The sequence below is a fragment of the Streptopelia decaocto genome (assembly GCF_964273445.1).
Source record: "Streptopelia decaocto genome assembly, chromosome: 20".
In the NCBI taxonomy this organism is placed as follows: Eukaryota; Metazoa; Chordata; class Aves; order Columbiformes; family Columbidae; genus Streptopelia; species Streptopelia decaocto.
The window spans coordinates 5,496,960-5,522,431 of record NC_138675.1 but is presented as its reverse complement, the minus strand read 5'-3'; the positions used below and the strand labels follow the sequence as shown (position 1 = coordinate 5,522,431).

The 25,472-nt window shown below is 44.1% G+C and overlaps 1 protein-coding gene across 2 annotated transcripts; it reads right to left on the bottom strand.

Annotated features, from left to right (window-relative positions):
• Positions 1–9,618: 9,618 nt before the first annotated feature.
• Positions 9,619–25,436, bottom strand: LOC309448422 (uncharacterized protein C1orf159). Of its 2 annotated transcripts, none has more exons than XM_082069916.1 (11): positions 25,380–25,436; positions 23,860–23,961; positions 20,416–20,557; positions 20,176–20,266; positions 19,195–19,270; positions 17,600–17,704; positions 16,644–16,709; positions 15,547–15,681; positions 13,761–13,786; positions 13,416–13,446; positions 9,619–12,147 (listed from the first exon to the last, which is right to left on the bottom strand). In XM_082069916.1, the coding sequence occupies exons 4-11, from the start codon at positions 20,245–20,247 to the stop codon at positions 12,050–12,052; spliced, it is 609 nt and encodes a 202-aa protein (XP_081926042.1). In that variant the 5' UTR covers positions 20,248–20,266; positions 20,416–20,557; positions 23,860–23,961; positions 25,380–25,436; the 3' UTR covers positions 9,619–12,049. The 2 variants fall into 2 exon arrangements, with proteins under 2 accessions (XP_081926042.1, XP_081926041.1); XM_082069915.1 differs by lacking the exon at positions 25,380–25,436 and adding an exon at positions 25,184–25,244.
• Positions 25,437–25,472: the final 36 nt, after the last annotated feature.

Sequence of the window (25,472 nt, the reverse complement as noted above, 5' to 3'; positions counted from 1 at the left end):
ATGTGGCAGATAAAGTGACTTACGGCTCTTGTGTTTGCAGGATGGGGATGAGGGTTTGGTTCTAAACTCGGGTACGGACTTTGTCTAATGAACAAACTGCTCACTGTAATGGCAAATGGGTGTCATCAAGTGAGAGTCTAAAATGCTTCAGAAAACTCCAGCCAGCCCAAGAAGAGATGGGAACCTTTCTTTTCAAAGCACTCAGCACCGTGGTTACAGATACATAATGTGTAGAAATAGGATTTGGCCAAAGCACAAATGAAATAGAAGAGTTTAGAGAATAAGTAGTTTCCATCTCAAACACAGTAGTAGCAGAAACATCAACATTTGAGCCTACAGAGAGTTTTTATACATTTAAAAAGTTATTTTCTATTAGTATTGAAGAGTGACTTCAAAGACGCTCTCGCATGCAAGTACAGGCAAATGTTCACAGTTCGGCCCAATGAAAACAGCAAAGATTTACCATCTAAATCCGAAAACAACAGACTTCCCCAAACTCAGCTTCCTGATAGCCATTAAAATTTGCATCAAGTGAAAATAAAGGCCTGTTGGGCAGGGCTGAAAGACGGGCTGGCCTGGTTTTTTTGTTGTTTTCTTTTTCTCAGGTAGACAAACAGCAGCGTGAATAACAACGTACAGAAAGCACTGAAACAGAACACCTGCAAAACATCCGTGAGTGACGCTGCTGGATGTGAACCCGGCCGGCTCAGCATCGCACACACGGGCGCTGCCGCAGCAGATGCTGCCCGGAGCGATTGGAAACGATCGCTAAGCAACACCCGTCCCACAGGTCCAAAGTCACCGCTCACCTCCCCACCCACGCGGGGGATGAAGGACAAACGCCTTGTGCTGCTTTTCTGGATGCGGAAGGCATGGAAGTGTTTAAAATCACACTAAATTACAGGAGGTGAACCTTCCCCGTAGGTGTGTCCCTGAGCAGGGCTGCTAGTGCAGCACCAGACAGGGAAACTTCACTCTGGAAAAAATGGGATCATGGAATATTTTGGGTTGGAGGGACCTTCCCAGCTCTCCCAGTCCAACCTGCCATGGGCAGGGACATCTGCACCAGCTCAGGTTGCTCAGCCCCAGGGCCCCGTCTGTGTCCAGCTGTGTTGCTCCGAGCGGGGAAGAGCCAGCGATGGGGGCTTCGTTGCCAACTTGAAGGGACCCTTCTCTCTGCACCCTGCTCCCAAGGGAGGGGAGAAGAAACAGATGATGAGCAACCTTAGAGGAACATCCCAGAGCTGCCCTCTGCTTTATGCTGCATCCAGACACTGGGCACCATCAGCCCTTCTCCACCTGGGGAGAATCATGGAGTGGTTTGCGCTGAAGGGACCTTCCCAGCTCCCCCAGTGCCCCCCCTGCCATGAGCAGGGACATCTGCACCAGCTCAGGTTGCTCAGAGCCCCGTCCAGCCTGGCCTGGGATGTCTCCAGGGATGGTTCATCCACCACCTCTCTGGATACCTGGGCCAGGCTCTCACCACGCTCAACGGCAACAATCTAATTCTCATGTCCAGCCTGAATCTCCCTCCTTCAGTTTAAAACCATCACCCCCTGTCCTGTGGCAAGAGGCCCTGCTAAAACTTGTAAAAGTCATTTTCCACCATTTTATCATCCAGCCAGACTGGCTTCCCCTGGGGTGATGCTCCTGCGGCTGATGCAACGAGCCATCCAAGCTCTAAAGATGCTCAGGATTACAGCGAAATCCAAGCAGGTCCACCTTTGTCTGCGGATTCCTCACATTAAGTATAGTTCACATTCACCACCAGGTTTGTACAGCTCGCACCAGAGAATTTGTTTATTAAATGTGCCTTCTCAGTTACTCTTTCCATCTTAAATGCGTTCATGTGCCAATAAAATATCCCTTCCCAGCAATCCTCATGTCACAAGAAAACCCCAGAGCTGTATTTGTACAACACTATCCCTTCCAAAGCAAACAGACACCATCAAACTGCAGCAGGCATTTCATATTGAGACGCATCAATAAAATGTGATTTATAGCAATGTCACAGGAACGTTTTGTACTTATCAAGCTCAAGATAAGATAGGAGGCATTGAGAAAGGCTCATTAAAGCACAGGCTGGCAGTCAGCACAGTAACGAACTTGCTTTTCAAAGCTTATTAGCAGAGAGGCAACCGGTATAAATGAGCAGCTTGCGGGAGTAGGTGTGCGTTGAGAGGGGAGGATTAACCTGCTGCTGGTGATTATATGAGAACTTTGGTTACGACACAATTTCTACGTTCAAAATTCCACTTATTTTATGATCCTGAAATATTCAAAAGCTCCTATGAGGAGAAGCGCTCTCCATGCTCCTCCCATCCATATCTAGTTCTAGTTCAAAGTTTAATCAGACTTGGTTTTGTCTCCCACAGGACTGCCTTGAAAGCACTTGTATTTTTAGGAGCGCATGAACACAACACAGAAACAGCACCAGCCTGTGTTTAGCCTCCTAAATTGCTACTAGTCTGTGTTTGCCATCCACCACCAAGTCTCCCGACATCAGAAACTTTGACCAAGTAGCAACTGACTAATAAACCATCTCTTGGAACACAGGTCCCCCCGCTCTGCTCACCCCAGCGCACTGTTGGCAAGTCGAGTTCCTCCTGGGCACCAGGTCTTGCATTCGAACCCCCCCAGGCGGCCAAAGCTCAGGGAGCTCCGGCTCCCTGCAAAAGGACAATTAAAACACGGGAAACAAGGAGAGGAGAGGGGGAGACACGGCCGTTTTACAGCAAAAAGCCAAAGTGTTGATGGGAGAGGCAGAACTGGTGAAAGCAGCAGCCTGGAACATGGAAGGTCTTGATCAGAGAAAGCCAAGACCTACAATATAGAACACAAAGGGAACAATAGTCATTATTCTTACTGATAGCAGCAAAGCGGCAAGGACTAGTCCACCACTAGATAATAATAAAACCAGCTCACGGAATTGACTTGCACATTCACACATCTCTCTACAAAGTTCTATTTTTGCATTCCCTCTCAAGGCTCATTAATAGCCAGTGAAATAAAAACACCTTTCAAATAGCTAACATCACCAACAAAGAGAACAGCGTAGGTAAAGCAACGCATCTGCTGCTGCCTATGATGCTGTTACAGTAGAGGAAACCCAAATGTGTTTTTTTTCAGTATTTTCAGAGTTAAATCCTTGAGGTTTGGGACATTCACTTATAAGCAGCTTCACTTTCATCCCTCTGTCCTCTGACTTCTGCCCCTTCAGCCTTTTCCTTCCCTTCCCAAACCATCCTTATCGTTACCTTCCTATTTTTGAGCGTGCATTAAGATAAGGCAAACAGATACGTGACCTCACCCACACCGATTTACTCACATAATCTGATCATTTACTCCCATTAGAACACAAAATACTTCAGTCCCTCCATCCTGTTTAACCCAATTTGTAAAGTAAATATTTGCCTGGTGGTAGCTCCTATTGCCGAGGGCCCCGGGACGGTACACAAAAGACATCAATAAACAGATCAGTCTTCATCTTGCTTTAATTTGGAAGCGGTCTGCAAATGTAAAAGCACCACCAAAGTCAGCACAAGAGAAATTAAAGCACGGGAGTCGCGTACCTAAGAACACGAGGGTTTTCCCCTTGTGAAATCTTTGGAATCAAGACTGGGTGTCTATAGGAAGACAAATCCTAATGCAAGTGGAAGGTAAGGGGGTATCGTTCATTTTGCAGTAGAGCAACACAGGGGTCTCCGGTCCATTTGGAGAACGTATCAATATCTCAGCGTCTCATATTAGATATATATTTGGGTGGCTGTACCTGGAAACTGGTCTTGAAGTTACAGAGCAAGTCAATAAGTCAAACTGACACAGGGTGGGAGTTCTGGATTTTCAAAAGCCAAACCTGACACCACAAAGGAGTTGAGGTTATTGTGCCGTTAACTTCTGAAACGAACCCGAGACAGCAGCCACTGGGACAGGGGAAAAATCTCCTCCTGTTTGCACCGGCAGACAAACATCCCTGTTTAAGCAAAGTGCTTGGGGAAAAAGGCAGCAACTCCAGACAAAAATACCTTTTAAGAGGCTTTAAAGTCCGTTTTATGTCTGCTTGCAATGGGGAGGAATAGTAATGAATGCGGAGTGATTAGCAAACATCCATATCCATTAGGCATAAAGGCAAAACACAGAGCGAAACAACTGGCGAAACTTCGCTGCTTTACATTACGTTACTTGAGCTTGATAATAATTTGCCAAAACTCAGCCTTAGATCTTTAAATCAGCATATGGTAGGGAAAGAAGAGTGAAAAGCCAAATGGTTATGCCCAGTGCTATATGCAGAGGAGGCTTTGTCTGATCGGAGCAGAGAGGCTGCAAAATGTAAACATCGTAATTAAGGCACTCATTCTAATTGCAGGCAGTTAATTGTACTGTATACTGCTTAATTGAACCGTGTTCAAGCCCCACGTTATTACAGCCTCCCGACAGATCGCTGGAGTTGACTTGGGGAGAGCTGTTTATCCCCTCGCTTGTTCATTACTCTGACTTTTAGGAATCCTCTATTTCCACAGCAGCTTTTCCATTCTCGTTCAGCTCCCACCGCTACGCTCTCCAGCATGAGAATGACTTAGAAAGCTAAAGGAAAGCGTCCGTGGGGTTGAGAAAACAGATGTGAAATGGGATTTGCAGGAATGTTGAAATGAATGGTGCTGTATTTTCCTTTTTTCTGAGCATTCTGATACATTACCCAGCACTAAAATCAAAAATAAGTTATATATTGATTTGCTTCCATCCCCATGCTCGGCTGAATAAAAATGCAGTTCTAGCAGCTCTTCAGTAACTTACATTCACCTTTAGTGCTGGTGGGGCAGATATTCCCACCCCAGGGAACACAGACTCACAAACCACAGCCACGTTCCCCTGGGTGTGCTCACACTGTGACCAACCCCGGGGTCTCAGGGCTCTGCCAAAATGTAGGAGCCTTCAAGCCAACGGGGTTATCGAGAATTAAAATTTGTTTCGAAAACCGGCACTGGAGATAATGAAGGTTCCATCAGAGAGCAGTTCAGCCGCTTGTCTCCCTCTTGGAATGAGATAAAGCACTTTCCCCGCTGAATCTGAAGTGGGAATGTGGATAATTCATGAAATTACACGCTCGGTTCATCTTAATCACTGTTCAGCTCTGAGCCTCCTGAAAGGATCTTTACCTGTAGAACCAGATTAGCACTTGCTGTGTTATCTGAGGGCAGCACATGCCTCGAATTAGATTTTCAAATATTATCTCCCCACTTGTTCTCTCTGTTATATTTTCCATTTGAGAATTTCTCATGAAGCGAAAGACTTTTGACAGGTTGCGGACTAAAATTAAATACGACGTTGGGGCTTTTTCTTTCCTCATTCAACATAAAGCCCTTCTCCCATCATCAAGAGAGATAATAAGATTCTATTTACCACTCTCTCTTAATCGGAAATAAATTTTCTTTCTGAAAGGGTATTGTAGAATGAGGAAATAATCTGCACTGAAAAACAAAGCAACCACCGTTATTTTAGATCTGTGGTGTGCATGCAGAATTATTCACAGCCAAGCCAATTAAAATGTCAACGACTTCTGCTGAACGGATTCTTGGTCTGCTGTAAAAATGTAACCTGGAGACGACTGTTCACACAGCCTGGGTTCTTTTGGATGTTTAATACTTTGCCATTTCAGTGCTGTGAGGTGCGATGATGTGGAAACCCTCAGCTCTGGAGCAGCACCCAGCACATTCCAAAGCCAAACTCACCATCCTCTTTCTTTAATAACTTCCGCACTGGCAAAACTCCACCAGCTGCTTCTACTTTGGCTTTAAAGGAGCAAACAGACAATGGGATCTTGGCGAGGGATCCATCAGGCTGGTGCGCACACACTTCACCACGGAGCTGGGGCTGGTTTAGGATTCATCCTGCCGATGTGCAACAATCAGACGATGCCGAGTACCACAAGGTGTCACTCATTCACCACTTACCATCAGCCCAGGAACGAGTCGCCTCTTCAGGGCAGGCGAAGTTGTGACAAGGAGCAGTATTTTAAGGAAGGGTGGACCAGAACATGACATATAAGATCTCTATTTTACTCAACGATGATGATAGATACCCTGGTTCTTTCTGAACTACAGCTCAAAAACTTTTTGTGCCACCAGAAGGACGCTAAACTTGGTCAAATCCCCACCAAGAACCCCTTAAAACAATATTGGAAGTATTGGGTGTAGCTGGCCAGAGTTAGTACTGACTGAAAATAAGAACAACCTCGTAAAACCATGGAAGCCTGAGCTTTCAGAAAAAGCTGCTGCGAAACTTTAGCATGTCCAGCAAAAATTATGATGCAAATCAACACAAATAAGCATAGAAGTGCTATATTGCACGGCTTCCTTTGAAGTAGCCTCTGCTAGGGAAATTTGATTTATCCTCTAAAGCCTGTTAGCAGGATATATTAAAACTGCACCGTTTGCACTAATGGATGAAAACCGGCGAAGCTGCCTTGATGCTCTTTGAGAGGAAAAAGCTCCGTTAGCTGATCTCTGCCAATTACAAGTCAGTTCGACATCCTCAAAGTTTACCAAGGAGACATATTAAATGCAGATACTTTGGGCAGGAACTTTAGGGAAATGGAGAAAACCTCTTTCAACTTCACGCGTGCAGTTTCTGTCCAGCGCCTGCAGCAGCCGGGCACTGGGGCAACATTCCTTTAGTGCTTTTGTTGCTCCTGTACAACCGGTTCCTATCGCATCCTCCCCTCTGCCTTTAGTGCTCTCACCGCACTCATTAGAAACACCGCACAGCAACTCCATCAGGCGCTGGAGTGCGTTAAGCTCTGATTAGCGACTGCCTTCTCCTTCCCCTGCAGACAAAGGATCCTCACCTAAGTGGCTCCTGCTCTTGGGCCGCCTGGTGTTTTCCAGCAAGCGCTGCCCAGGGGGTGTTTAGAGCACGAAGCCTTTGACAAGGCTCTGTTTGAGCACGTAGCATAATGCCAGCTTTGTCCGACAGAACAGGCTTTTCTTTCTTCCTGCGTATAAATGTGACGGCGGGACTGCACCTCCCAGGAAAAGCAGAGGTCTCCAACACCGAGAAGCAGCAAAGAGCCCTTGTTATGTGTTTGCAGAACAATGGGGAAGGGTGGAGAGACAGCCATGCGAACATCAAATAAAAGGCAACCTCTGCTCTACAATCTGCCCCATATCCTGCTGCACAGGCAAAAGATGCACCAGCTCGGGGAGGAACGGCTGTGTAACGGGTGGAAGGAACGGGAACGGCTGTGTAACGGGTGGAAGGAAGGGTCCCGAGCCCTCCTACTGCCCACCCAACGCCAAAGGAGAGCAGGACGGAGCCCTGAGGGCTGAGCACACAATCCATCTTCTGCTGAACAGACGCTGGAAATCACAACAGCTGGGGTGTAAGATGGCGTGGAGAAGAAGTCTCTTGCTCTGTAAAAATGGGAATTAGCTCTCTTTCACAAACCTAAGGAAAAAACATGCTGCACAAAGTCAATACTCAACACCCACCTTCCATAGAAATGCGGGTTTGGACTATGACACATATTAGAGACAGACCTGGCGATCGGTATCAGCCTGCAGCTTGGACTTAAAGAAAGAGACACCAAACTTATGTGCACAAAAAACCCAAGTGGCACAAACTACGATCACTAGAATCGGTTTCTTTGCACACATCACAGCTTTTACGCACTCAGCATCACAGCCTCCCTATAGCTTTCACGTCAGGTGAACATGATGAAAGGGCCTTTCCCTTTAGTTACACTAAACACCATCAGTACCAGAAGCTTTCCAGAGAAGTTGCTCCTTAGATGGGCACAAACAAGTGGCCGCACGCCCCCGTGTCTGCCCACCCGCCCTTTTGGGCACATTGTTCTCAAAGCCCGAGAACCGCGGGTCTGGCTGGGTCGTGATGTTGCTGCGACAGGACGGGTCCTGTTTCCACACTGGTCACAACCAGCTTCTTGTTTACTTGTGTAAGTCAGAGGTTATAAAGCAAGCACTTATCTCTCCAAGCCATCGTTGTTAAAGAAAATTCATTCAAGAAGTGACGCAGTTGCAAAGTGTTTCAAAGGTAAACAAGAGCAAGTATCTCCAGCCATCTCTTCCCTGGGATTTAGCTGTAAAACGTGTTTTCTGGCTGATTTAGCTCTTTTAACAAGAGGAGCATTCTTAGAAACAAGTCATGAGTGAGAGCACTTGTGAGCGGGACCGCCGTTGGCTTTGAGCTATATTTAGTTAGATACCATGACAGCACAGAAGAGTTTTTCCTCCGAGGGGGGCAGAAACTGCCCTTCCAGCACATTTTCAGTTCAGTATTTTCCAATTTGCTCCTCCACGAGGACTCTTGGAACTAAGTTTTGTTTTGAAGAGGCAAAATTCTCACCCACCTCCTCGTCTTTAGAAGGTGCATTTTTAGCAAAGCACAGATAGCCCACGGAAAGTGTGTGAGGCATAAAGGGGATCCTGGAGCTGGTATGAATCATGATTTTAATAGACAAAACTTCAAACAGTTTGACAATTGCTCCAAATAGGTTTTGAAGGAAATGGAAGCCTCCAGTACCAAGATTTTGAGTAGAATCTAATGTTTGGGTCACACAGTTCAGGTGACAGCCACTATGAGATACCTAACTGGATAGAATGCTATTAAAACAAAAATAGGCAGGGGACTTGTTCTTAACTGTAATAATTAGCTTGAAAAGTCAGTGATTTACTCATGAAATTCCTTAGGGGAGAGTGAGAGCTTTCCAGAGGTCACGGCCCTGGACTTTGTGTCACCCAGCAATAAAGAGCTGCGAGGTGCGCTGTAAAACAGTCCACCAGGAATATACACCTTGTCTTCAAACAATATTTACTGGGATGCCGGTAAAAGCAAGAATAATCAGCCAGATAGCGCCTGAGGCAGCAGGAACCGCATCGTGCAGGACAGGGGCTGGGTGGTGATGAAAGGCAGCTTAAATTGTTCCTTGGTTTAGTGGTAAAGCTGAAAAGCATCAGCCTCTGCTCACCTGGGCTTGGGGCCGTGTTTGCAGCAGCTGCTCACAAACCAAGAGCGCTGAATTTCACTACCAGCATTTCAGACCACGCGGCTCAGCATCCCAAGCTCCTTCGGCTCAGCTCCCGTTATTATGGATTGGTTTGGTAACTGGAGTTAAGAACAAAACACATTTGTAAGAAATAAGGACACCAAGAGCACCACGTTCTCAGGGAGGAAAGGGAAAGAAGAATAAGAACACACCTTTAAAATGAATCAGAGGTCAGATATAGGGAGATATCCAAACCCCCAAAACCAAGACCATCATCATCATCAATCGATAAATTACCCTGATTATCTCAACTTCTGGTACATTTGGCACTGTTGATCATCTTCCTCTTTTAGAATTTTCTTGCTACTCCTGCTCTTTTCTTTGAAATCAATTCAAGTAAATTCAATTCTGCCATTTACTGAAGCTACATTCCCTGCCAAAGAGTTATTTTCACAGCACTACAGGTAAGGCCATTGTGGACTTCAACTCCAGTTCTGGTGGAGGTAACACAGCATATGAGCTGCAACAAGGATCTGCTCTGGGTGCTCGTTTTGCTCTTTTCATTCTGTGCGTGCAAAGGAAACACACGAACGACCTTCCAGAGTCATTACAAAAAAAGCTCAAATACGTTTATTTTGGCACAATTTAAAAATATACAAATACATTAAATATCAGGGTTCATTAAAGCCAAATTTTAAAATATATATAGTTATGTTTTATTATTTTGAGGGGAGATGGAAACAAACCCACCACATTCTATATTCAATTTGACAGTGCAAACGAACGAGAAACTGTTTAGACCAGGAATCGCTGTGTCCGACAGCAATAACAAAAGCTTAACAGTTCCTGAAACACACGAGGAGAGTAAAAATATCCGCTGCATTTCCAAGAGTTGGCTGGGAGGGGAAGAGAGATGTTAGCATGGAGAAAAACTCCACTGCACAGACACTGGAGCAACAGACGCTCGACTTGAAACTTCAGGATAAGAAAGGGTTCAGACAGCCCAATGACATGAGTGATTCATCAATAATTTATGTGTAGAAAGAATATATTAGCAACTAAGCACACAAGAAAGCACGATCATTGCCGGCTTGGCAAGCAGGAGCTCCCTGCTTCCAAAAGGTGCAGTTTCTTGGCATTATTTGCATAGTTACTCCTTTTCCTTAGCGGTTGGGAAAATATTCAGCAACTAAGTAGAGGAAAAACCTATGACCTCCAGACATGATTTCTACCTGTGGGAAGTCGCAGCAGCACGGAGATAAAAAGACATCGAAACGACAGCAACTCAACTGCCACCTCCTGAACTGGGAACACACCAACTACAAAGCACATTTCAGCTTGAAAGCCGAAGGGTCTCAAAACGCCATCGTGTGCTGGCTTCAGTTTGGCCCAGTAGAACGAACAAATCTATTTATCATTGGAATAGATCTTAAGTTTCTTCATACGGCAATTTTTTTTTGGCACAGGGGTCTCTTCACGGTTTGTTCTTTCTCCCTAGTCTTGCCCTGGCTGGTTTGGATGCTACAAGAGTTCTCATAAAAGTAAATACAACCGCACCGAAAATTATATAAAAGCAGGTCTGGTCAATAAGACAAATATATCTCCTCCCATGCCAGTTCTCATCTTTCAGCTTTGAATAAGCTTTTAACCACAGGGAAAAGGGAATCTGGATCACAAGGCTTGGACTCTCCATATGGGTGTCACGTCAGCTCAAGACAGATTTGTTCACATTTTCCCAAAAAAAGAGAACCGACTGTTCCAGTTTCTGTTCGTGCCAGGGGCTGCTGCTCAAGAGCTTCCAAGTACTTTATTTTAGGAGCACAGACCCGTAAAGCAGTTGCCAGCTGAACCAAACCAGGCGATAGCAACGCAGGTAGGTGGGAATGCACGAGCTGCATAGTTAGAATTTCACACATGGTGACAGTGACACTTCCACCGATTTAGCAAGCGCAGGTTTTGCACTTGTTTCCCAGTCACCCACTCCTGTGCCTGAACCACTGTGCCCATTACGCTGATACCTGTGTTCAGAGTCAACCGCACCAGGGAAAAGAAAATTGGTGAAGGATAATCCAGTGAAAAACAATTATTTAACAGCTATGGCACCAGGTGGGCAAGAACAAGCATCTGAGGGTGGGGATGGCACTTTCAGCAAGGAAATACTGGTTAGGCTCTGTCATAAGGTGCTGGCCTGCAGACGGCAGGCGCGTTAACCAAGGGCTTGACCCAAGAAACCCCTTATTGCATTGGCAGAAATGTTGGTTTCCCTTCAACTGCCGTGTCAAGGGAAGGATGCTCGGAGACAGCCTTTGCAGGACAGACATTGCAGTCTATCTTCATCCACAGACTGCTTTGAAACCAATTGGAAAAGCTTCCCAACAAATTCCCACACTTGGAATCGGACCCATACTGACCGCAGCCTTCAAAAGCACCAAGAACCACAGCATGTGGAGAGCGGGTCTGGATTCACAGTTAAAAACCAGGGTCAGCTACGTCACAGGCTGAAGAGGATGCTCCAGGAGGCATCTTTTTTTGCTTCAAAAGGAGACCGCATGTTAAGTATTGTTATATTGTCCTACGACATTAAAGCACTTAGTGTTGGCATCAACAAGTGGGTCCTTTGACAAGTCCGTGTCCTTGAGTAACCCCAGGATTTTGTGTTGGGTTCAGCACTGAGACGTTCAGCTCTGGGGACACACAACACATCACAACACGGGAAGAAGAGCTCGCCAACAACTGGCAGCCTACCAAAGAAAGGCAGATTCTTCCAAGACTTTGAAACTCATCATTTGTAGGAGACAAATGAGACCACAGAGCTGCAATAGCGCGTTTCAAGAATCACCAAAGCGGTTCATCCAACTGGACGGAGCCTGTGCATCTCTGCATTAGTTCATTTTTCTCTTAACATTTGGCACAAACGCTTTGACACGGTGATTTGGCTTGTGTTTAGGTCGGCTGCTTGCGATGGTTTCCTGGCACTTCAGTGAATTCAGAAAGAGAAGATTCTTGGACACTGTGCACACTTCTCAAGTCCCCAGGCAAGAACAAAGGTTAAACGTTGCTGACCCTGGTTTCGGAAGGAGGGATCATAGCAGCAGATGCAGACGTGACGAGCGACCGTTCCCGTCTGACGTATCGCGGCTTCCGAACTGCAACGGGTGGGCACAGAAACATCATTAGCACCTGCGCTAGAACCACGTCTGTATCCTTCATTCATAACACACATGCCAGCCAATAATTCCCAAGTGACCCAAGTCATTCTGGAGCTTAAAGAGAAGAAAACCTAAAGAAAACACACCAAAAAAGCCCAAAACAAACCACGAAGACCCTACATAGAGCTGGTGTATCAAAAATCTACACAGAAGCTTTTTAAACAAGCTTCTGACAGCCTAATAAATAAAACACTCTTTACCAAGTGTCATTTCCATTATTTGCAAGTGTTTACAGTACATGGGGCTTTCCAGTTTCAGCCCTAACAAAACCCTCACAATCGTACTTTTCTTTTTTTAAACAGACATATAATATAAGGTAAGGGAATGAAGAATTTTCACATGCAGCACTGGCTGTCGGTTTAACAGCCAGACCAAAAAAATGTTTAAAAGTTAAAGACTTTTATATTATGCATTGATAAAAATGACATTTTAATCATACCATCTTGATGAAAAAGGCCTCTGCATACGTGAGAAGTGAGGCCAGAAATTTTGCTGAGCTCAAAAGGCCATTATTTCTTAAGTTCTTGGAAGATTTGGTTTGTCTCACCTTTAAGTCGGTCGTTGTTTTGAAAGTACATGGGGCAAGCATCGAGACAAGAGATTCGACTGTATTGCCTTGGCCAAATACATTTCTGGCCGAGTTTCACATGTATTAAAAACTCACCTTGCCAAAACCAGCCAACCTAAAACACCCCAAAAAAAAGCAAAATGGCATATTCCAAATGATCTGTGTTATTTGTTCTGAGAAGCTGATAAGCTTAAATGAGCAAGCCTGAAAATGAGCCAACTCGGCACTGTCAGGAAGATTCCGATCCTGAAAATAGGTCGCAGACTGAATAATTTATTTTTGAGCACTTATGAAAAAATATTGCATCTACTTGTAAGGCCTCTATTAGGACAGAGAAGCTGAAGATCTGTTTTAGGAGCTGTCAAAGATCTATTTTAACATACAGTACTCCATCAATACTGCATGGCTACATTAATTAAAGCAATAAATCCTATCAAAAAGGTCTACCAGACAGATCTCATTAGATTTCCGTCGCCTCAACAGATCCCACACCGAGTTTTCCAGTTGTTTCGACTTGCTGTGTGCTCTCATTACCCACTTTGAGATCGTTTGCTTGCTTTTCAATAATGAGATGCACAAAAGAGAAGGCAACAGGTGACATATTTGCAGCAGCACGACCAAGAGAACAGTTCCTCACCTGAAGAAGCTGGGGGAGGTATCATGGATGCCTGTGTAACACAAGAATCATCATGTCAAATAGAGCACCGTTTGTCTTCACACTTTTTCATTAAAACACTTTAGGGTTCCAATCATATTTACTGTGTTCATAGTCCTTCTCAGAGAAAGCAGCTCCATACAATCAGTATTTAGCTTTCACCTTTTTTTCCAGTTTGGCCAAAGAACCTCAAAACATCTTTTCTCTTTATTTCAGTCTCTCATACATCAGATTAAGTAGCTCCCTAATGAACCATTAAAACCAAATTATTGTATACTCGATGTTTTAGGCTTGCTTGTTCCTATTGGAAGGATGGAATTTACTTACTGTTTCACTAGGCTGGAGAACAGATGCTAAAAGAGAGAGAAAGAGACACTAACCATCAGTAATGTAGGCAGCTCAAACTGCTAATTTTCTAAAAATATGTGTTCAACAGAATAGTTCTATTGTTAAAATAATAGTTTTGTCACAGAGACTACCAAACCAGATCAGAACAGGCAGAAATCACGTTAGTCAAACACATCTCGTTGGAGATAAAGGGTTGCAAAGGCCTCCAAAAATGATTGATTTGGCTTTCAAAGAAAGTAGCCACAGCAGTATCTCCGTAAAATGAAGAAGCTTCAGTAGGAAAAATGGCACTTTGAGCCAAGTACCAGAAAAAGTACAATCAGAAAACAAGCGAGCAGTGAAAGATGCAACCCCTTAAGGCAAGAGCTCGCTGCCTTTATCGGCCACGCGGCCACCGTCACCCACGCAGAATGAAGCTGACGTGACAACAGCCAGAGGAACGTTTCTAGTGCTTCTTCAAAGGAGGCCACGGATGAATCCTGCCGACCAGAGGGAGCCCCCAGTTCAAACTGGGAGCCAGATGAGAAGCACCGAGGCCTCGACCGACATCTGTGTCCTGCCAGCCTCGAAACGTCACCGCGCGACAGCTCCTGACCCACCTCAACACCCGAGGAGAAGCTTGTGCTGAGTAAATTGACTCAACGACACGTGCAAAAGCAACTCAGAGGTTCCAATACAACCATTGTGATTAGGACACCAGTGGTTCCTATGGCACCGGCCGACTTAGACCTTAGGGAGCTACTGCTTTATATTTTTATATGAAATGTCACCACAGAGATTGGAAATGCGACGTGCCATGAAGTGACTATGACTAGATAGATTTTTAGCCAAATAATGGCACTGTATTGCTCCCCACCCCCTTCTTTGTCTCTTTTTAAGCTTATTTCTATAGCAACAGTCCAGCTTGAGCTTGGGTCCTGTAAGACACGAATTAAAATAACAGGAGGTGTATTTGTTTAGCAGACCCAACCAGTAGAGCGTTTTCTTTCAACAGAAGGAGCTCTAATGCTGCAAACGCTGCGCTGGAGATGGTGGGAATGATTCAAAGGGACTGCATAGAAGGGGTGAGATAGTGATAAATCAGCCCCAGTTTCACGCAAAACACTGGGTAAAATGGAGACATCACCTTCCACACCCTTCACTCATCACCTCCCAGAAACTGAAAACCAATAAATAGTGGACACATGGAAAAACTTCAGAGAAACTGAAGCAGCTGGAAGAGCCAGATGTCCACACCACATCTGGGTGCCCTATGGCTGAGCACATCCCTTGTGTTCTGTGCCCAGTTTCTATGGCATGAAGTCAGGTCACCGCACTTCAGTTACACGGCTTCATTTCTCAGCGGCAAAACGGCAAAAATAAAGAATAAATTTCATTATTAAAAAAAAAAAAAATTGAAGTGTGTTTGCTTTAAAAAAAATAATAATCAGGCAGTTAGTCCTTCCAAGCCCCAGTAAATCCTGCATTTCGTGGGCAAACACAGTGGAATGTGTCGTGTGACAATAAGGAACCTCAAATCCCATTCCCTTTCTCCTGCTGCTGACTGGGTAATATGCACCAAAGCACATGTAGACTGAGACCAGAAAATGAGCGTGAACACACAGCAGGACACCATTTTTCATTAGTTTGCATTGCTTTGGATGATCAGAAGAGACAGCGGTAGCTACATTAACTCAGAACGCTGACAGGAAGAAATTTTGAAAATTAAGAAATGGAGTATCAACCAAAATTTTAGAGATTAAATAGACAATCGGAGGTATTTTACCTTTGTTTCTTCTGTAGAAAATATTAGGAAGTTTATTGGCACGTTTGAGGTAGAAGAAAAAAGCAACAGACAAAATTAGGAATAAACTGATGAAAAATGTCCCTAAGATGAGAGAGGCTGCCACTCCTGGGCCCCCTGTACAAAAACAGCAAAATAAAGAGAAGGAGAGAGAAGACTATTAATCATTAGGTATTTCTTCTAATATAGGGGTTAAATAACAGCTAAAGACCAACTTCCTGATATTCACAGGACAAAAAAAAAGAGGTTTTTTTGCTTGGGGGTTTTTGTTTGTGTTTTTAAAATATACAGACAGACCTGCTGAAACAATTGAAAAGATCCTTCAATAACCATCTCATCGCATGAACAACCTCCCCAACCCCACCTGCCAGATGGCAGGAAAGCCGCCATCTCTACTTTTCCAAAAACAGACACAATTTTTTAATCCATTGTCATGGTTCTTTTATGTAACTTTCAAAACCCAGCACTCTACAGTAATATTGTTCTTCTATTCCTTCAATGAGGTCCCCTAAAGATAGAACTTGTCAAGAGAGACACACCACTGGTAGAGAATACACAGTGCTATGATCCTAAAGAATAAATATTTTAAGAAACAAAAGGTTTTTTATGATCTTGTTGCAGACGGAAGACTGTGCTGCCATCCAGAGACCTGGACAGGCTGGAGAGCTGGGCAGGGAAAGATTTAATGAAATAGAACAAGGGCAAGTGTAGAGTCTTGAATCTGGGCAGGAACAACCCCAGGTTCCAGTGTAAGTTGGGGAATGACCTATTAGAGAGCAGCGTAGGGGAAAGGGACCTGGGGGTCCTGGGGACAGCAGGGTGACCATGAGCCAGCACTGGGCCCTTGTGGCCAGGAAGCCAATGGGACCTGGGGTGGGTTAGAAGGGGGTGGTCAGTCGGTCAGAGAGGTTCTCCTGCCCCTCTGCTCTGCCCTGGGGAGACCACACCTGGAATATTGTGTCCAGCTGTGGCCCCTCAGCTCCAGCAGGACAGGGAACCTGTTTCAAATGTCACAAAGGGGCTGGCAGGCAGCAAATAATCACAAAGACTGAACTCAATGGTTATTTGCATTTACTCACCTACGTTCTGCAAGAAAGGAGTTACGGTGCTGATGTTCATCTGGAAATTCATTCCTCTGATCCCAGCTGTAATCAAAAAGAATTTTTAAGTTAAAATCTGACCAGAACTACAGATTTGTTGAACATCTCAGTAAAAGGCCATTATACTTATCAGTAATTATTTGAAATTGTGTAAGAATCCTGATTTCTCACATAAAAAAAATAAAATCATTATTTATATCACTTTTGAGAATTCCAAAAAAAAGGAAGCCAACAAGCATCATAATTTGTCGAAAAAGAAAAGAATTTACTAGTGCATTTCCTGAAACTTAGATCAAGTTTCTTATCTCTTGCATTAAAAATATTAACACGGAATTGAGTGGTTCTCACCTCTCAAACAAAGCACATGTACAGAATTAACCCAGCCTTCTTAATATAGATTTTTCAAAGAACTCAAGCACAGTCTGAGCCATTTTGTGCTTTGGAGAAGTCCCCAGCAAATGCCCACAGCAAACCCCTTTTTCTTACAACAGATTAAAACAGCCACAAAATTCAGTATTCACTGTGTTTGATACAGGTCCTGCCCTGTAAGTTTAATCATTTTGCTGTTTAGGACTTTTTATAGAATTTATATTGGACAGATCTTTTTGATGTTGCATTTGTCTATGCAGATTAGGTACTCTAATATATATAAGATTTTGATGCGTTTTCCCTTCCTAGGCTGTGTAATGGTTCCACTGCACTCCGCACAGTTTCTGCAAACTAAACTTCAACGTTTCCACAGGTTACGTTGCCTGTTCAAAAGCCTGAAGTTGTATTGGGACTTTGGAAAACGTTGAAGTTTTAGAAGGGAAGGAGGGCAAAATTATTTGCAACATTTGGTGCCTTCTTGAAGAGTCTTTGCTGGGCCACACGTGCAAGAAGAGACGGTGGTACCAAAAACACCCATGAAAATAAAGGGATGGTAAATGACTCACTGCTTCTGCATTCGGTCAGGTTGTAAACAGACGAAACAGGAAGGGTTTCATTTTTGCATTTAATGCAGCTGCTACTGCCATCCTCATTCCATCGCCTGTAACAACCTGCAGAATTACAACAACAGAGGTTTGAAAACAGCAAAAGCGACACCGGAGGTATTTCCTCTGAAAGAGGCAACAGAAATTCCCTCCGTTTGGTTACAAGCATCTCCTGCTTCCTATTATATTACATGAGTAGTAAGGTCTCATTTCAAGGTGTTTATTGCAGGAAAGATATAATCTTTCAAGTGCCGAAAAGGAGAAAGACTTACAAGCAAACAACTCCCAGAGGGCAATTTCAACAGAGCTCCATTCACTGCTTCACATGTTTTAGCTGTGAGAAAGATGGGAAGCGTCTGACAACCTGCAACTACCCTCAGGAATTCTAAAAAAGCAGCAGAACCTGTGTTCCTGCTCCATGGGGGGACTGCACTGCATGAGCTTTCCAGGTCCCTTCCAACCCCTGACATTCTGGGATTCTGTGATGAAGATGAGGATGTTCCTATTAGATCACATTACAGTCTACATTTAAAGGAAAAACAAACTTACTGTGCTGGCTAAAAACCACTTCTGTAGAGCCCTGAACCAAACTGGTATCAATTATCCCATAAAACAAACCATGAGTAAGGTGCTGATTGGAAAACAGCTCTGCTGCTGGGTTTTCCTTAGAGAGAAGCAGCACATTCAATGCCCACAGTGACAAATTACACCTGACATTTAATCCAAACACAAACAGAGCCGATGTAAGAGCAAAGGTTTCCTACAGGAACAGGCAGGAAGCATCAAAGCCCTTATCTGCCAAAGATATTGGTAGATTATCAGTTATAATAACGTTTAAGAGAACATAATCCCATAACTTGGAGACGATCGTTTATACTGTATCTGAGGTCATTTAGAAGCAGAAACGAATGCATTAAATGAAGCAACAGTTAAGAGAGGCTAACGAAGCAGTGAAAATAGACTGAAAACACGCTTAAAATGCTTTAACAGTTGTCATGAGGATATGACTGAAGCCAGAAGTGGACCCCAAGTTTTCAGTCACTAAATCTCTTGCTACTGTGGGCTCTGGTTTCACTCTCTAATTTTAAATAAAATGGCATTAAAAAAGAGACCCTTTTGCTACTGCTGGAGAGCGCCAAAAGAACTTTTAAACTCCTTTTAGAAGAAAACCACTCTACACATATGGCACAAGGAAGAATGAGACATCCTGTGCTAACCAGACAACACTGAAGTTCTTAATGCGCCCTTAGATACACATCAAGGCATTTTTGCTTTTTATGCTTATTATATGGGCTTTTAAGCAATTACAATAGCTTTTACATAATCCATCTGCACACTACATTAAAAAGTTAAGAATAACCTTATTAATGGTTGTCTATTCTCCTCACCATGCAAGAACAACATTTGTGAGTCATAAGCAGCATCACCTTGTGTATAAAGGAAGAAAGACTTCAGTACGTACACGTTTCACTCCCCAATTAATCACACACTGTATTTTAGTATTAACTGTCAAAAACTATCTGGAATTTTATTAAATAATGACACACTATCTATACCTGGACTGCACTGGTTGGTGACTGGGCAGGAACTGTTGGAATCCAACATATCCACACAGCATTCTGTTTCTGAAACCTAAGAAAAGAAGTTACATCATATTTCTGAAGTTTAGTAAAAGACTTCACCAAAAGTCAACCTTCAGAGAACGTAGAGGAATAAGCAGTAACTGGCGTTAAAACTTGCTGCAACGTTTTCTTTTTGCATGAAGCAACTTCGCAAAGAGAGAATGAGCTGCCTGTATTGCAAGTGACAACATCTACACGCGGCAGAGGAATCCGGCACAACTACAGAAGCTTCTTCCTTCAACATTTAATATAAAAGCATAACTTTGCACACCTTGGAGGCACGTCATTTATTTTTATTGTTTGTTTATATAAAAGCCAGTTTCAAAACTATTTACAAGTGAGAGAAATGAGATCAGGAGAAACGGTCAAACCTGAAAACAGCGGGCTGAGTTCACAACGTTAGTGCATCATGTAGACGTAGGCTACAGTGAAGAACCAGATCTAGACATAACATGCTTAAGGCCAGTTTCTTCAATTAAAAGTTTTGTTGCTGAAACACTCCTGCAAGCAGAATTTTACTCTCTGACCTTTTTCTGTGACTTGAAGCAGCATTTGCTCCAGAGCTTCTCTGTCATTTGATAAGCAAACTTTTGGGTACCTGTGTTTTGGATTGTTCGTAGTTAAACTGCCAAGCAGTTTGAAAAGTGTTTTTTTTTATCATCAGAGTGCTTTTTCCACATGGTGTGAGGCGCTATCAGTTGCATCCCTGCTAACCTGCAAGCACAAGTCTAGGAAGAATTCGATGCTTTAATAGGCAATCAGCCATCACAGCAAATCGACCCGCTGTAAAAGTTTCAGTTAATGACTGCTAGCAGTATAGGTCATTTCTATCGAATTAGAAAGCCTGCAACGTGAGAGGAAAATAATCTGATCCTTCTCTTTTTATAGCATAACAAAAAAATGTGAAGTACCTACCAAAGTTTCAGTAGATTTGCTGGCAACTTCTGCCACCAGTCTAGTTAAGAAAAGGACACACAGCATCTCCATAGCCAGGAAAGACGCGAGGCTAATAACAGAGAAATAAATTAGAATGTCTTATTAACAACAGAGAAGTTCTGCTTTCCCTTTGTTAAGGAACTTTTGCCAACACATTCCTTTATTTGGATGCAAAGGCCTTTAAATGAAATACGCCGGGGGGGAGGAGGAGTGACTTACCTTGGTTCAAGATACAAATTTGAGACATTCAGAATTCTCCCTCCAGCCACAGGTTTCTGGCAGACGGTGGTTGCTAAGAAACAAAGAGCCTTATCAGTCTGCTCCAAAGTGGGCCACACGGAGACTATTCCACACCCAGCATCTGAAAAAGAGAGAATAAAACAAAATCGATGCGATTGCACCGGAGCGGGTCCCGCCTGGCACGGCCGCTGATAAGCCGCCCGCAGTCGCGGCGCTGAGCTCTGATGAATTTGTGTCAGGACAGAGAGCACATGGCGCTTTGAAAAGCCAATAGTGCAATTAATTTCTCCTGTGACAGCACGGTCATGAAGCATTAATGAAGTCTGTGGGTTAACAAGCAGTATTTCTGGGTTGCCTAAGAACAGACCTTCCCAATGAGGAACAAATTGTGGCCGCTCTGCTATGAGATTTGCTTTTCTCAGCCTCCGCTTTTGCCGTGTAACTCCACACATAACCTAAAATTTCTCACGTTAAATTGCTTGGATAAACTAAAATGTGCTATGTCATGATGGATCTTTGTTTTTCAGACACTCCCTATGTCAATATTATTATATCTGCCTATTCTGTATTGAATATAATGTCGGAAGCCATACCCAGTTCTCAGAACTACTGCACCTGCAGCCGGGTAGCATCAGGAAAACAGGCTGTCATATTATAAATAAAACATGGGGACAGACACGGCCCCCTAACCAAAGCTTAATAAGAGGAAAGTGTCTGAAAGAAAGCCTTGAACTGTAAGGGAAAATCCCTTCAGGGACTCATTTCACAAACGGAAATTCGTTACTATTTTTGTTAAATAAAAACCCAGTGGATGCGCTTTAAATGACCACAAAATATCTAACGCGACTCTTGGCAAGTTGTTTCTCTGAAGAACAAAATCATTGAGCAGCTCCTGATTAATTTCCATTCATTCTTTTTAAAACCACTTACCTGAGCCTGTTGCCTCAAGTTCAAAAGAAGGTTAGTTCAGCTTGCTGTGCAAACTGATTATTATTCCCTGCTATCAGCTGAGAGCTCCAAGATCAAGGACTGAACATCCTGAAAAGCAAACTCCAGTCTTGCTGCTACAACTAATTTGTACAGTTAGCGAGGATCTGGGCAGAGCACAAAAAGCTTGCGCTGTCATGATACCTTCCAATTTAAGCCTAACGATGGATGTCAAGTCCGTCAGCGTGAAGCTGCAGCATCCGTGATTTCATCAGTTCACATCTACACACACGTAAATCAAGTGACACCGACGCTGAAGGGAAAAGCGGCCGATGTGTGCGATGCCAGCAGAGACTGAACCGCGTGCGATGGGCCTCGCTGCAGGCAGCGCTGCCCAAGGAACCCAGCGGGTCTGACCTTAAAACAACCCCCAGGACATGTGTATTTTAAATGAATACACACAGAGTTTCCCTTTGTACCCATCAGTTTTCTACAATCTATCTTTAGAAATGAGATATTGCTTCTTGGCTGAGAGAGGGAAAGGAGTATAGAGTCAGTAAAGACACGTGCTGATAAATTCTTCATCATTTTGGATGCTACACGCTGATTTTTGTCAATACCAAATTATTACAATATCTGTGAGTACTAAGAAAAGGCAGATGAAAAAGACATTTGTTTAAACAATCCTTGTTATATAGAAAAACATTTATTTTCAGGAACAAGTCATGCTAAACAAAAAAAGTATTTGTGAAACCAGCCACTTCTAAGTGCCCGATTCTCCCCTTTGTGAATGCAAACAGCATAAGCTCAATATTGGTCGTATTTCCATTCCTGAAATAAATGAAGCTACTAATCAACAATACCGGTGCATTTATGGGCAGACATTTGTTCCCAGCCACTGGTGATTCTAACAAACGAGAACATCTGCCCTGCAGCTGTTCCAGTAGAACTAGGACACGAGATCTATTTGCCCTCAAATCATCAGCCAATATTTTTTATTTCTGTGAGAGAGACACAATATCTAAGCTTTATTTTTGTACATATATATGTATGTGTACCTATATATCTGATGTTGTTTGGTTGTTTTAACTGCAGGAAAATGAAAACAGAGGTGAACAAGCTGCTTTAAAGCTTCCAAACATACTACACATGTGTTATATTTACTCAGTTTACATTTTACTCCAGGTCCCAGAACCACTTCTTTACATTCTCTATCAGCCAGTAAAAATTAGAAGCCTATTACCATAATATATAAATAACATGTCTGAATGAGGCATACATTCAAGCCATGAAAGTAATGCTAAATATCTACTTTTTTTGAGGGTAATGCCCAGGAAAGATATCAGAGAGACTTAAGCATCCATATTCTTTATATGTACTAATATGAAAAACACCTATAGCGTTCCTAAAGCCTGGTTGTCACACACCTCAACAAGGTCAGAAAGAGCTTGTGATGAGTAAGTCAAAGGAGAAATCAAGTGCGGAACTTCCGAACAAGATGGTTAATTCAAGCAGGGATTTGTACTGTTAATTGGTCTCCTCGTACAAAACCGCGGAAGTAACGCAGCTCATTGACTTTCCAGCCGCAAGTCAATCCCAACCATTCTGTTGCCAACCTGCACAATATTTTACAGCATCATTTTAATTTTAGAAAGGAAAAAGCCCCAGGGCCTCCAAGACATTCAGTATAAATGAATATTAACCAAGCTTCTGAATAAGGTAGCTGAAGTTTTAGCTTTTAAATTAAGTACATTAATTTGATCAGCATCAGACACCCACAGCAAAACAATTTACAAACCCGTGGAATATGCTTCGTGTTTGGCAGAGTTTTCTCTCTTTGGATTACGGAAAAGAAGATAATGTCATGCACAAACTAGAGCCCAAATTCGGAATATTTACGCTCAAGATGCCAACACAGTTTTGAGAACAGAGACATTTTAATTAAAGCAAGTATTTCACACCAGAGTTTCACATTTGAAACAACTCTCAAATCACTGTCAACTTGCATCTCAAGTGCCACAATACACATAAGCTGAACACGGCAGGATTCACTATGTGAATTCTTCCTCTGGTTGCTTTTAAAAAAAGCACAGAAACAACTCACGAACACTAAGACGACCTTTTCCTCCCACTCTTGGAGGCGAGGGTGCTTTAATTCATCTTTACATCTACATTTTCCATACGTATAGCTGTGTATCTATTATTTCTGTTGCATTATCAGTATCTTTCTTGCTTCAAGTGTTGCTGGAGCGCTGTTTGAGCAAGGTAATTTTTTCAGGTACATGGAAAAAGATGACAGCAAAAAGAAACACCGCCGAAATTTCAGGTAGTTTCATAATTCACTCAGCAGATGAGAGTCTGAAACTATATCACACTCATTCTGCTGCCAAAGGCTTCTTAATTCTGACGTGACCTTGAATTAGTCACGATAAAACGAAAAGGTCGAAATACAGCCTGACAAACAACAGAATTGCCAAGGCCTAAGCTCTCACTCACCAGCTCCTTCAGAGGCACGAACGAGAACACGGCATCTTAACGCTTCTGGTGCGTGGTTTACTGCTCATTTCTCATTGATGCTGCAGCTGTTTCACAATAAACCTGCACAGTAGGAAGAACAGATACGGATTGTGCTTAGAATCATCTTTTATAAATCAAAGCTGAAGGAGGACTTGTTTTTCCAGCTTTCCGTGAAAGGAGCTGCTATCTCTACCCTGACATCAAGATGATTGTGTAACGTGCCAGCAACCAACAATTAAAACCACACACCTTCTGCTCGAGACAATGAGGATACCTGCTGCAAGGTAAACTTTGCTTCAAAAGCAGTTACATACCTGCAACACGCCTAGAGCAAACACTAGTTAATACCAATATATAGCGTTCAGTCAACAAAAAATTGGCAGTAACACATCCTGCGGTCATTGCAGCCTTAAAAACTGAGGGCAGAAATGAATATTGGTGTGATTTGGTCGCTACACACAACAGGGAAAGATGCTTTGGACTCAACAAATGCATGGCCTGGTTAGGGTTGGTTTTTTTCCCCTTAAACAGTGGGAAAAAAACCCAAAAAACAGTGTTCTAGATGTGCCCCATCCCTGGAGACATCCCAGGCCAGGCTGGACGGGGCTCTGAGCACCCTGAGCTGGTGCAGATGTCCCTGCTCATGGCAGGGGGGGCACGGGGGAGCTGGGAAGGTCCCTTCAACCCAAATTACTTTATATTCTATATATATATATTTGCATGAAGTTTATGTAGAATAAAAACACCAAATCAAAGCCAAAAAAACCCCAACAAACACCCATAACCCTAATAAGTCTCAGATTGCCAAAACCTGTGGTAAACTGAGTGTGTTTATTAGGAAAATAAAACAAAACAAATATATCCAAAGTTGTATTCGGAGATAGAGACGATTCGTTTCCAGAGGCATATGGAGAACACGGCGCTTCACCATCACGCGAACCGGGAGCCTTAAAATGCTGGACAAGGGGGACGAGGGTGAGTGTCCCCGGTTCACCCTCCACGCCAACCCCGCCCGGGGGGACCCGCTGTCCCCTCCCCGGTAAACACATTGATGCCGCCGCTGCCCACCGCTCGGGGCCGGTCTCAACCCCCGTCCGCACCCCAGAACACAGGCCGCTCCGCACCCCACAGCACCAGCCGGGCCCGCTGCCGCCCCGGGCTCGCCCCACCTGCCCGCCGGCGCCTCCCCCGCCCCAACAATGGGGCCACGCCCGGGGACTCGCCGCCCTCCGTCCCTCCCGCCGCCCCGCACCGCTGGTCCGCCGCCGGGTGGGACGAACCAACCAACCGGCCGCCACCCTACCTGAGGAAGGAACCTCCGGGCAGCACCGGCGGCAGGTTCCCTTTCGTACCCCCCGCCCTCCGGCGGCGCCCTGCCCGCTCCTTCCCGCGGCTCCCTGGGAGTTGTAGTTCCCGCTCTGCACGGTGACGCTTAGATTCCCCGGAAGTGCCGCTCTCTCGGAACTACAAATCCCGGCATCCTCCGCGCCGCGTCCTACCTGCGCCCTCCTCCGCGCAGGTAAATCCCCGCCCTCAGCCCGGTGCCGGAGCGCTCCGGTGCGCGGTGCCTCCTGGGAAATGGAGTCCGGCAC

What these genes read in the sequence shown, in the direction of transcription:
- LOC309448422 (XM_082069916.1), bottom strand. Translation starts at nt 20,247, where the DNA reads ATGGAGATGCTGTGTGTCCTTTTCTTAACTAGACTGGTGGCAGAAGTT. An exon ending in GCAAATCTACTGAAACTTTG is followed by an intron (nt 19,271 to 20,175) that starts GTAGGTACTTCA and finishes TTCTTTTCTTAG; the next exon opens with GTTTCAGAAACAGAATGCTG. An exon ending in ACCTCCCCCAGCTTCTTCAG is followed by an intron (nt 12,148 to 13,415) that starts GTGAGGAACTGT and finishes CACCCGTTGCAG; the next exon opens with TTCGGAAGCCGCGATACGTC.